The sequence below is a fragment of the Megascapheus bottae genome, chromosome X (assembly GCF_031878675.1).
Source record: "Megascapheus bottae isolate mThoBot1 chromosome X, mThoBot2.hap1, whole genome shotgun sequence".
Classification (NCBI taxonomy): Eukaryota; Metazoa; Chordata; class Mammalia; order Rodentia; family Geomyidae; genus Megascapheus; species Megascapheus bottae.
The window spans coordinates 72,271,545-72,284,650 of record NC_143547.1 but is presented as its reverse complement, the minus strand read 5'-3'; the positions used below and the strand labels follow the sequence as shown (position 1 = coordinate 72,284,650).

The window sequence follows — 13,106 nt, the reverse complement described above, 5'->3', positions numbered from 1 at the left end:
TCAGGGCAGCATTGATGCCTTAAGGTCAAGGCCCAGGATTGGCACCCTGCCCCCCTCAAACATACAGAGATCATTTTTAAATTATTTCAAAGGAATCATTTTAAGACTACAAAACATTATAATTAAAAATATTAAGACAAAATTGTATTAAGTTTGATTCCAACTTATTTTTTGCCAGTTCTGGGACTTTGAACTCAGGGCCTGGGCACTTTCCTTGGGACTTTCTCAAGGCTAGAGCTCTACCACTTGAGCCACAGCTTTTTCTGTGTATGTGGTACCAAGGAATTGAACCCAGAGCTTCATGGATGCTAGGCAAACACTCTACCACTAGGTTATGCTCCTGGCCCCTCCAACTTATTTTAACCAATATATTGTTTAGAGAAATTGCATATACAGAAGAGATTTAATATACATGACAGAAAAAAATCATTAAAAAGAAATATAAGCCATTTCTGGTCTACTGGTACAATAATGGGCAGATTATTTTCTTCTCTGTACTAGTCCATATTTTCCAATTTCTAACCTTGAGCATATATATTACTTGTCATGAGAAAAAAAATCAACATGAAACTGGTTAGATGAACAAATGTCATGCAAATAGGGTACAAGCTAACTGAATAGATAAAATTATTGTAACACCAAACACATATTGACACTAATCTAGATGGGCTAAGTATTACAAATATTCAAAGATGGATTATAAACAGCAATTGATATGACAAAAGGAAAAGTTTCTACATATCCCTCAGTAGATGAGTGGATCAACAAGTTGTGGTATTTGTACACAATGCAATTCTATGCTGCTGTCAGAAAAAAACGACATCGACCCATTTGTTAGGAAATGGAAAGACTTAGAAAAAATCATATTAAGTGAAGTAAACCAGACTCAAAGGAACTTAGGCTCAATGGTTTCCCTCATTTGTCATAATCAGTAGAAACCTTGGGCTCTACTAGCAGAGATCTGCAATAGAGCAAAATCTTGATACATAAGGCCATATAGCATGAAGCTAATTGAAAGGACCTCCAGGATATTGAAACAAAAGCCATATAACGAATGATTGTTGTCCTTAATGTACTATGTTATCTCTCATCTCCTTTGCTGTCCCTTGGTTATCTCATATTGTTACAGTATCTCACTTTGTTATCTGATATATTGAATTTATTTGTATTTGGTTATTTGAAATTTGAAAGGGAAGGGGGGAAAACCAAGATGGGTGGGGGGGTGGGGGGGAGGGTAATGGGGACCAAGACATGTGAAAGGGTATCAATGTATGTGAATTAATGCACCTTCTATCGGGCAAATATCATGTAACCCTTTTATTAATTACAATTTTAAAAAAAGAAAACAAAGACGGAATCATGGAAAAAATATAATCAGATTCAGGGCAGGCACACTGAGAAGCTCTTCTTCTAATAAATGTATTCCTGATCTTGAAAAGAAAAAAGGAAAAGTTTCATTTTAATATATTGTTACTTGCAGTCTATACTGCATACAAAGGCAGACTGTCTCTTAGTTTTATACATCATGTCTAACATAAAATGATTTTATGGAGAGTACACATACCTGAGATTAGAGATAGAATAATATAAATACATTTCTTCAGTTCTTGGCATTTGCTTAACTAGTATTTGCTTAAAAATTTTTAAACTTTGTGCTGGAATTGAGCCAAGATTTGAATCCACAGGATGGAGATGGGTAAAGAACTAATATATATATATATATATATATATATATATATATATGATGCTCAATAGATTGGGAAAACTACAATGAAGGAAGTGTATTGTGATATTTAATGTAAAAAAGGAAACTTAGGTGAAGGAAGAAATCATGATAGGTCTTGAAAAAGAGTCAAAGAATGAATGCATCAGGAAAAACATATAGCTATAGCTCCTCTCATTTTCTCAATGTTTTTACAGTAAGAAAATAATCAGAGATTGATATTCTACTGCAAGTTACATAGCTCTCAGTCCGATTCTAGATCTAATTCTAGAATCGTAGCTCTTTGAGACTCTGGATAAGACCAGAAAATATGTCCAAGGAGATACAAGAAAAGAGTGAGATAATCATATATCAAAGATGTATGTTTATTCAGTTGTCCTTGAACTCAGAGGTATCATTATTAATTTATAGTTTTTCAGATATTTGTGCACATACATGTATATATGTGTGTATATACTATGTGTTTAAAGTATAAATACATATATTTCTTCTTAGTTCCATCTAAAGATTAGAAACAATGCAAACAATGCACAACAATGGTAATGAACAAATCAGATCTTGGTTACTACTACCACTATTTTATTTTTCATTAAAATATTTTTATTAACTGATTTTTACATCATATTTCAAATGTCAAGTTTAACAAATAAGTATTCATGAATGGAATCTCTATAGGCAATCACTGGCACATAAATTTATGACATACAAATTCTCAGCTTAATTTTAATTTTGTTCTTAGATACATATTAACCTATATATCATTATGTCTATAGAGAATATATCTCACCATAGATTTTTATGTCTATGTTGTTATATTTATATGTTGCCATGCACAAACATTAACTCAAAATGGATCAAAGACCAATATCAGACCTGAAATTCTGAAACTGCTACACGACAATAGGAGAGACACTGGAACTCAAAGGCACAGGCAAAAACTTCTTGAACAGAGTCCCAGGGTCACAACAGATTGGAGAGAGACTATGCAGGTGGGACTACCTAAAAATAAGTTTCTGTACCAATGTAAAGGGACTCCTGATTTTCCAAATTTTGCAAATCATTTAGTCCTTATAAATATGATTTATACATTTTTATCTGTAAATCAGGAATAACAGTATATATTGTATAGATATACTGTAAAGATGAAATATGAGCAGTTGGGAGCGTGGCTTAGTAGTAGAGTGCTTGCTTAACATTCATGAAGCTCTGTGTTCGATGCCCCAGTACCACATATACAGAAAAAGCTGGAAGTGATGCTGTGGCTCAAGTGGTAGAGCACTAGTCTTGAGAAAGCCCAAGGACAGGGCCCAGGCCCCAAGTTCAACCCCCAGAACTGGCAAAAAAAGGTTAAATATGAAAACTTAAGTGCTTACCATGAACAAAGTCCCAATTTCTCCATGATTTGTCAAGTGATTTCCTCAGAAACATAAGAGCATAATTTGCTGTAATCCATAGAGTAAAACTATGACTTGCACACTATAAAGAACTAAATACTTAAATATGCATATTAATTTAAGAAATTAGTAAAACATGAAAAGTTCATTATGGTAGAACTCAATTCATATAGAAAAAAATGAAAATTAAAACCATCTTTGGCAAGTGGCACAATAATTATTCAGACCAGAATCATCAATTAATACTAAAATTACTGGGCAATAATATGGTGAAAACCTACTATCTGTATTGTCTCACTATACTATCCTATATATTCTTATAAGATCTGCTTCCTCTATAAGATCTGCTTCCTCTATAATTACAAAGGGAAGAAAATGATTTGTGGTTGATAAACTGGATGATAGTGTCCCAAACAAGTTGCTGTGCTAACTCAAGGTAGAGTCTCAAATCTTGTGCCAACAAAGTACACCAACAAATGTGTGTAAAATGTACATCTTATATAATCACAAGAGACAAACATGTAAATAGATGCACAAGACTACAGATACAGGGTTGTGATTGTAACTCAGTGGTAGAGCACTTGCCTATCATGTACAAAATCTGGTTCAATCCTCAGCACTGCAAAAAAAAGACACTGAAAGTACTTGGATAGTTGAGTGAATAGAATTAGGTACAGTAAGGCAGTTAAACTTGATCAGTTCACTATTGTTCTTTTACATTTTGGCAAAAAAAATGTTCCACCATTCATATGTTCTCTAATTTTTCACAACACATTTCTAAAAAGTCCAGCATAATTTAAAGAATTGTGAAAGAAAGTAATCAGATATCAGGTAGATTATTTTTCCTTCAACTACCACAAGTGATAGTTTCTTAATAAATCTAATTGAAAAAAAATTTATAACATAAGATCATACAATCTACAAAAGCAGTGTCTTTTAGCATTTAAACTACCTCACTGTATATAGACGCAGATTAATCTGATCTTTTAAAGCGCAAAGTTGTTTCCCCTATGCTACGCTGCTTCTTCTAACTTCTTTAGAGATATAACTCCCAATATCATTTCTATTACAATTCTGCATCCAAAAGTATGTATCAGAGATACAAATACTGTGAACACTAAACCTATCTCTGTAGACTACATACCCAAGAGGCAGTATAGAGGAGTTGGTAAGGACTAAAAAAAAGTGGGAATAACTTGTGTGAATTCAAATTTTCCAGCTCTACAACTTACTACCTGCATAATTTTTGGCAAGTTTCTGAATTTCCATGATTTGGAGTTTTGTCATCTGCAAAGGAAGAACAGTACGTACCTTGCAGGTCTATTAGGAAGACTAACCACGAAGAACAAGTACTTAGTATGAACACAGCCCTAGGTTTGATCAGCACAAAAAAAGACTGACATGCACTAAAAATGTAATGAATATGACAATGAAGACAGTGATGGCAAATTCTTCCTATAGAGCAGTATACTTACTGATACAAAGTATGTCTAAATTAGAGAAATCAACTATTTGGCAGAAAATTGTTTAGCAGTAGTAGTATAAGCTTTCAAACTATATCCATTTCCATAATTCTAAGTGATAGCTTACTGTCAAATGTAAAAATACACTAGTTGTATTATGAAAATGTTATTCTACTAGGTATGGTGGCCCATTCTTGCAATCACAAGTACTGTAGTGGCTGTGGCAGGAGAATCTTGAGTTCAAGGCCAGCCTGGGGTATATAACAAGTGTCTTAATGCTCATGCCATTTTTTATCACTATGAATGATCATTTCAGCCCACACCTGTCTTGTTCTTGTGCCACTAGCTCTTCAGCATAATACACCTAATCAACACTCTACCTAAAAAAAAAGAAAAGAATGTTCTTTTGTGTATTTGTAATATCCAAATTTGGAATCACTATAGCAATAAAGAAATCACATAACTGAAAAGATAAAACAAACTTAAGCAGCAACACTCTTCCTAATATAAAAAAGGGTCAATACTAGATTATTTCAGTCCACAGCTAGTCCCAGTACCATCCAGTTTCACTTTGAAGAAGGTCACCAATATCCTTAACACTAGTATGGAGAGCAGATCCCGCTTGTATTTTTGAGATGATTGGAACTTTCATGTATTTGTGTGTGAAGCAGGAAAAGAAAATCCATTGCCTTAACAGAAGCACAATATTCAATGATAGGAAAATGGGATATAAGTTGTCTTTTAAGAGTTGTAGAAGATCCAGGTAATCACCCCTGTAATTGTCGATGCTCAAGGGGCTGGGATCTCAGGAACATGGTTCAAAACCAGCCAGGGCAGGGAAGCCTGTGAAACTCTTTTAACTACCAAAAACAGCTGGAAGTAAAGCTGTGGCTTAAGTAGTAGAGTGCTAGCTTAAGCAGAAAAGCTGAAGGACAGCTCCCAGGCCCTTTGTGTCTCTTTGCCAGGGGCTTGAACTAAGTTACATCAAAAGGGGAAAATGAATTACTTGGTGAAAGTTTTAATAATCCAAGAGAACAATCTTGCTTCTGAATTCTATCATGAAAAAATTCATTTTTGATACAAATTGGTCTGTTAGCATGTGCTATCACCACATACACCAGTAGAATCAGTAATGTGACGTACACAACCATTGGTAACAAGACCAAATGAAACAAAGACAGATATTAAATGAAACATTCAAAAATCTTTGCCCTTGGGCCAACTGCCAAGAGCAGTGAGTACCAAGATTTTTTTTAAAAAAGAAACTATTTTCAATAGCTCAATTGTAGTTTTTTTCCAACAGACTGTAGTTCTCACTGGCTAAAGCTTATCCCTCTGTACCAAAAGAAGGCAAGTTAAATCACTTATCTGTTTGCACTACAGGATGCACAAATTAAAGTATTTGGTATGAATGGTTTTTTTTTCCCCCAGTAGATTTGGGGCAGTAAATATGTTGCGTTTACTTACGAAGTAGTTCTCATTGCTTGAGTACATAGTTTCTCAACAGGATGAGAGCAGAGATCTGGGGCATGATGAATATTATAGTGAAGCTGGACAACAAAGTTTAAAATTGACCCAGATAAGCTACAACATAGCAGCTGTACATAAAGAACAGTCATTTGACCATGTAAAGGCCTACACCAGGATGTCATAGTAAAGTATTTTTAAAAGCACTCTTTATGATCACGCATATGTAACACTTAAATAATTTGTTACCATACACTTGTTCTTTGGAGAGTAAGTGAAATTAAAGATGATGGGCTCAAAGGTACAATATTTTGTAATATAGCCATTCATTCACTCCTCTCAAGGGTGAAAGCCACAGTGGGTAGATAATTGTTTAAGAGATACAGTAAGAAATGAATTCTACATTCCCAAACCAAAGTGGAAATTTTTGCTCTCTCATTTCACACGTTCATCTTGGAACCAAGAAATGTCTTTCTTCTTTGAAAAAGCAAAACTCTTTTCCTTTAAAACAGGTGTTCCTCAAAATCTGTTGTTCTAGTGTCTCAGTGATGTTTTTTAAAAAGCTGAAAACAAAACAAAACGCAACATGAACAATACAAACCTAAAAGGCCTGAAGCTTGAGGCCATCTCTTTTACCTGACTCAAGGGTTAGTTAGTATTTGCATAGCAAGGATGTCTGGAGCGGAACTCAGTTCAGAGGCTCCTGTGAGCTGAAAGGAAGGTAAGTTTATGTCTCTTAAAGAATGAGCAAAGAACTTTATCCTAGCTCTTAACACTATATTAGAAGGTTGAATTTAGAAGAGCCAAATTATTAAACTCGAAGTAACGATTAAGGAGATTGTGTGCTTGGTACAAGTAAGGAAAAGCCTACCCAGAAGGGAAACACCCGAGATCAAAGGAAAGGAGGAAAAAGTTTTAAATATCCATCAAAGTCTCATGTAATTTGTGCCTCCAACCCAGATTCTGACCGTAGCCATAGCTTCAGAAAAGGTATTTCTAAACGCTTTAAATTTTCCCTGTACTGACGTTGTAAATAATGTGTTTTCCCAAACAAGTAAAAAGAAATTTGATCTCAAGCCATAAGGTAAAGGAACCGGGAGTGGTTTCAGTGTAAGGGTGCTGAGATCGGGCGGGGGTGGGGGAGATGTTAGAACTTACCGCAGCCTCAGCCAGCTGTCTCCAAAGACTCAGGGTCAGTAAGAACAAGCCGACAGCCAGGTTGACTCCACGCAGCTCCATACTTGTCCGCTTCAGCACCCGCACGAAGTCCCCAACTGCGTCTTGCCGACTGACATAATAAGCTAGAGCCGGAGAGCGACAGCAGGGGTGTCCCAATTGTGCCGGTCCACTTGAGTAAAGAGAAAGAAGTTGGGTTTTTTTTTAAAGTAAGCAGAGATTTTGGAGGGGAGAAAAGAAAAAGTTTTTCTTCCCTCCCCCCCACCACTCCCCGAAGCAGAGCTAAACAGGAGCACTTTTCTGAGGCGTTCAGACTTGAGAACTTTTCCAGCGCTCTGTCCCACAGATCTACTTCCCTCGTCGACTCCCCCGCCTCCTCGCACAGCCCTAGGGAATTTGAATATCATTCCGCCACTGCTGAGGAAGGCCTCTGCAACCTGCAAGGGAGTAAAGCTCAGTTATTTAGGGGAGGGAAACTTCTAAGCCAGTTGACTGAAAACTATGAATCCAACCAGGGAGTTTTTAATTATTCGTCCACTTACACATTTCATGGATGATACTCTTCCCAATCTAGTCTAGTTAGTGTAAATAGTAAAGTCAGTTATAAATAGACCTGAGGTGGAACTATTTTTTTCAGCGGATGGATCTCAGAGAGGCTGAGCATTTTATTGTTAATCATTAGAAACAAATTTTGATCTCATTTCTCTGGGCTAGTGGTCTTTTCCTACAGGTTGTTTACAGGACAATTTCATTGTAGAAGCATGAAGATATGAAAATATTGGAATCATATATGTATAAAGCACGAACATGGACATATAAATGAGCAAGAATATTTCATGCGTGTGAGGGACATATAACATTGAAAGCACTCTGTAGGTTAGTAATCGTTATATAGTTGAATATCTTATAATACACTCACATATTTGACTTATCTATGTTCATATTTTATCTATATGCCTTGTATACTAACCTAACATAAAAGGTATTGGCTGTCAGTTATGTTTCAGTTGGATTTATAGCAGGAAATTAACATTTCTAGACTTTTCTTAGAATAAACATAAACACCTCATTGGAAATACATGTGTAGAGTTAAACGCAGTTGGATCATTATCTCCTGAACAATGTAGAATTGAACATTACTTTAAAATTTCTGGTGTTTTTTAAAAGTACCAAGAGACCCAGAAAATAACTTTATGTGCACTTTTTGGAGAGTCTTTTTTTTTAATCTGCTAATACAGATATTCTGAAGGATTGTTTATCTGAATATATGGCATAAACCATTTTAAACTTTTTCTGTTTTGGGGTCTGACATGGATGCATTCAGCTTAAGTTCTACTGACCTTAAAATAAGCAGATTCACTATTCCAGAGAACCCCGTCACTGTCCCAAGTGCTTAATTTACAATTAGGATAGAGTTGTATGTTTTGGGGCTTTTGTTTAAGGGCACTTTGGAGCCATTTGTGTATGCACTACTATGCCTTGTTATTCATATGTGACTTCACAATGAATGATTGGGGCAAATGTGATGCTTACAGACTTAGATCCTACTGTACAAATCTCTAGAGGCCTGAGCTGAAAGCTGGGAAATACTTGTGTGTGCCTAAGTGCCTAAAACACACCGGCTACACAAGGTAGGGAGGGGTGATTGACAGCAGCAAGCCCCGCCCCTTTCCCCTCCATTCCTTCCTCTCCTGGCGCATGGAACTATCTTCTGAGTGCAGCAAGTTGTAGCGGGCACCGCTGAGCGTGTTTCCCTTTGGGACACTTCTTATCTAGAAGCTTGTTTTGATTTCTTCTAAACTAAGCCACTTCTCCCCCTTACCCTGTCCTGAGCAAGAAAACAGCCGCCAAGCATCAACAGAGTCCCTATGAGCCAGCGCCACACAGCCGCATAGCAGTCTCCCGGGACCCAGTTCTGGAGGAGCCGCAAGCATGCACCCTGGGTGAGCTGTTAACTGCTTGGAGCCCCCTTTCTCTTTCCTATTTCGTACTGCTTTTTCTGACTGGGACTATACCTGCACTTCTGTCATTGCATAGAATGTGGGAGCAAGCATCAAAAAGGAGTTGGAGGGGACTATTGGCAAACAGAGGATCCTAGAATCTTGAAAGCCCATGTTACTCACTCTCCTTCTCTTTATAGGTTCTGGCTGCTTCTGGTTTCCTTGTGTCTGAGCAAAGAATTGGCAGAAGCAGTAAGTCTTCTCCTGACCTCTGTCCCTCCCTTTTTTTTTTAGAGCCCTTTGCCCATTCTCCACTTCATGTGTTTGTGTTGGGGGGTTGCAAAGGGAGTTCATGCTGCTCTCCTTTCTAGTAGGAATATGGTTTATGGAGAGGAACAGCAAGCACCATAGGCAATGTCCTTGGGACACAGGCATCTTCCTGTATTCCTCAGTGGGCTGGGGAAATAAAACTAGAATACCCAAGATGCACACATTTCTGAATCTGTTCCAGAGAACGTCTGATAAGTCACAGCTGATGACTTCCTCTGCATCTATGTCCACAGCAAAAGAAATAAAATTTTCCATAACCTACAGAAATATGAATTGACATATAAACTAGGAGTGGGAGTAAAGGACCAATGATGGAAAATGCCATAAACCTTATGGAAATTGAACTTAGGGTTTGCTTTCAAGTTCTTCCAAGTATACAAGGAATCACAGATGATGTCTAATTTCTGTATGGTGTTTCCTTTTACTGATATTTTGCATCATCGATAGGTTAAAATTTGAAGTGTTTAAGTACACTAAGAAAATCTTAAAACTGAACATTTCACCAACTGTTTAGATATATTCCTTTGTGGACAAAGGAATTTTTGTAGACATATGTTCAAGAACAATTTAATGAATCTCAGAAACTAGAAAATCCTCCAGTGGAATTACCAAGGAAATGTCACCAAGGTGGAGTATCTCAGGTTTCCAGGGGCATTGCCTACTTACTCTGGTAGAAATAGTGACATTTTTCAAATATTCAGTACTGTTTCACAGTGATAGATGACAGATAAATATATATTTGAAATGTTTGTCTTATGAGTTTTGATCATTTTGATAGGCATTTTCCAATATTTTCAGCATTCTAAAATGTTAATTGTAAGCCATAAATTAACTTTATATAATCACATCCCATGCTTACAAAAATGTGTAACTTTATTATGCATATGATGTCTTTCAAAAGTAAAATAGTGAGAAGTGATTTTTCTTAGGACAAAAGGATAATCTGTAGCCCGTCAACTCAGAATATTAGCTCTTACCTAAGTTTATCCAACTTTGTAAAAAGAAATATTGATCTAAAAGCTCTCTGCACTTTCCTCTGATTCTTCCAGGATGCAACTTTAGATATGAGTTACCTTGGGGCTCAATACTACATTTATTGAAAATGTCGGGTTTTCATTACTTAACAATTTATCCAAGAGTCTTGCCACTTGCTAAAATGCCATGCTTGGGCAGAATACCTTGAGGCTCTAGCTGATCTTATTCAGTGTATTTTGGGAAAAGCACTGTAGATCATTCTAGATAGCTGAAGATTTCCAGACACTATCACTGAATGTAACAAAGGATGATGTTTTCAATTCATCCAAGTATTGAAGTGGGTCTCCCAAATAAAGCATTGGTTTGTGTGTAGATTCTGTGTTTATCACATTTTCTACGACATCATTTAATATATTAGTTTGTGACTACAGCCAGACTAAAGCCTTAAGGCAAAAAATATAAAGATTTACCAGTGAATTATTTAAATACATAACTGCTTTCTCAATTGCTTTTTACTTATCCACAACATATTTGACATTATTAGTCTGTACTTCTATTTTGGTAAAGAGAAAAGAAAATCAAAAGTTAAGGTCTCAGAAGTTACTTTTTTGGGGTTTCATTGTGGGGTTTTTTGTATACTCTGCACTACATTCTCATCTATATTGGCTAGTTTTCATCTTTAAGTGTCACTTCTATTTTATTCTCTAGGCTTGTAGAATTTTTCACCTCTCATTTAAATTCTCTGTAGTTTGCTGGAATAATAATAAAAATAAGTTGATTGATAGAAACTCTGTATTTCATTATGAGGTCTTTTTACTATCAGACTTTAGTTTCTAATAATACAATAGTGTTAATAAACATGTTAAAGGTAAAGTCACTTAGGTGTTTTGTTTTTGTGGGTCAAGGGGCTTGAATGCAGCCTGGGCACTGTCGCTGAGCTCTTCAGTTCAAGGTTACTGCCCTACCCTTGAGCCATAGAGCCACTTCCCATTTTCTAGAGGTTAATTGGAGATAAGTGTCTCAGGTCCTTTTGTGCCTGGGCTGGCTTTGAACTTTGATCCTCAGATCTCCGCCTCCTGAGTAGCTAGGATTACAGAGCCACAGCACCTGGCTCACTTAGGTGTTTTTAAGCTATTTTTCAGAATTAAAAAAAAAACAAAATTATATGTAAAATAAAGAAATGATAAATATTAAGGTCAAGGATCCAATTATAAGTTTCCATTAAATTAGAATTTTTAAATGATGTACATTCAGGTAAACTATTTGCACAGAATGAAAGCCTAGAATGTCAGAATATCGGGAATTGTCTTTCATTAAGTGCTTGACTAAGAGGCTATGTTAGACTGAGCATAGAAATGAAAACATTCATTAAAGATAGCTTCAATCTATTTATCAAATTCTATATAGAATTTTTTCATCAAAGAGAGTAAAATATACTCTCCTTGAACCCAGGGTTTAACCGAGTGGTAGAGTGCTTGCCTAGCATACATGAAGACTCGGCTTTGATTCCTCAGTACCACATACATAGAAAAAAAAAAAACAGAAGTGGTGCTGAGGCTGGCTTAAGTGGTAGAGCTCTAGCCTTCAGAAAGTCCAAGGAAAATGCTCAGGCCCTGAGCTCAAGCCCGGGACTGGCAAAATAAATAAGTAAATATATAAATAAATAAATAAATAATATGTTCTCCTTGATATTCTCTTTATTTCTGTAGCTGTGGTGGGGTTTGAACTTAGATTACCTGCCTAACCAGTGCAAATCCTACCACTTGAGTCAAACCTTCAGTCTTCTGCTGGATATTCAATTCAAATGATAAATTATCTTCATATACCTCATTTTGTTAGAATGAAAAATAGAAACATACAAGCTTTCACCATAGTCCATTGTGTTGAGGATGAAGTCCATCCTAAAGTAGTCATGGTCCTTATGCTTTCTTCTCATTTTGTCCATATCCAAATGTGTTTCCATGAAAGACTTTAATAAAACCAACTATACTGAAAGGCTTTGACCCATTAGGAGACATTTAGATGTGGAGGAGAGAAAAGAGTGAAATCATGTCTGTTAGCCATATTCATGTCAAAGTTTAAAATACCAACCATTTTCTTTAAAATTGTAATTTAGCCAGTTTGCTTTCCACTCTACTATTCTGCTATTATAGGAGTCATTAATATGTGTGTGTGTGTGTGTGTGTATGTGTGTGTGTGTATATGCGCCAGTCATGGCCTTGAGCTCAGGGCCTAAGCACTGTCCTTGGACTTTCTCAAGGCTAGTGTTCTACCATTTGAGTCTCAGCACCACTTCTGGCTTTTTTTCTATGTATGTGGTGCTGAGGAATCGAACCCGGGTCTTTATGCATGCTAGGCAAGCATTCTACCACTAGACCAAACTTCTGGACCCAATGAATATATTTTTAAGAGAGTTCAGAGTTGCAGAAAGCCTTTTCCTACTTTTAAAATGAAGAGGAACACTAATGACTGACTCTTATAATCCTAGATACTTGGGAAGCTGAGGTAAGGAATACTGGCCTTAGGCCAGCCTAGGAAAAATATTCATGACATCCCATCTCAACCAATAGCTCTGTGTGGGTTTTCATCTGTCATCCCAGCTATGGCAGGAAGTGTAAAAGAATCATGATTCAGATCA

At 36.4% G+C, this 13,106-nt stretch overlaps 2 protein-coding genes across 2 annotated transcripts in view; one reads left to right on the top strand and one right to left on the bottom strand.

Annotated features, from left to right (window-relative positions):
* The window catches only part of Col4a5 (collagen type IV alpha 5 chain), a 181,203-nt gene extending 173,623 nt beyond the window's left edge, over positions 1 to 7,580 (bottom strand). The window contains exon 1 of the mRNA XM_090326386.1: positions 7,206 to 7,580. Within this exon, the coding sequence (XP_090182512.1) occupies positions 7,206 to 7,286 (81 nt within the window). The 5' untranslated portion in view covers positions 7,287 to 7,580. The remainder of the gene's footprint in view (positions 1 to 7,205) is intronic.
* A 1,368-nt stretch (positions 7,581 to 8,948) lies between these two features.
* Positions 8,949 to 13,106, top strand: part of Col4a6 (collagen type IV alpha 6 chain) — a 274,344-nt gene continuing 270,186 nt past the window's right edge. Inside the window, exons 1-2 of the mRNA XM_090326871.1 lie at positions 8,949 to 9,166; positions 9,364 to 9,415. Of these exons, the coding sequence (XP_090182997.1) occupies positions 9,156 to 9,166; positions 9,364 to 9,415 (63 nt within the window). The 5' untranslated portion in view covers positions 8,949 to 9,155. The remainder of the gene's footprint in view (positions 9,167 to 9,363; positions 9,416 to 13,106) is intronic.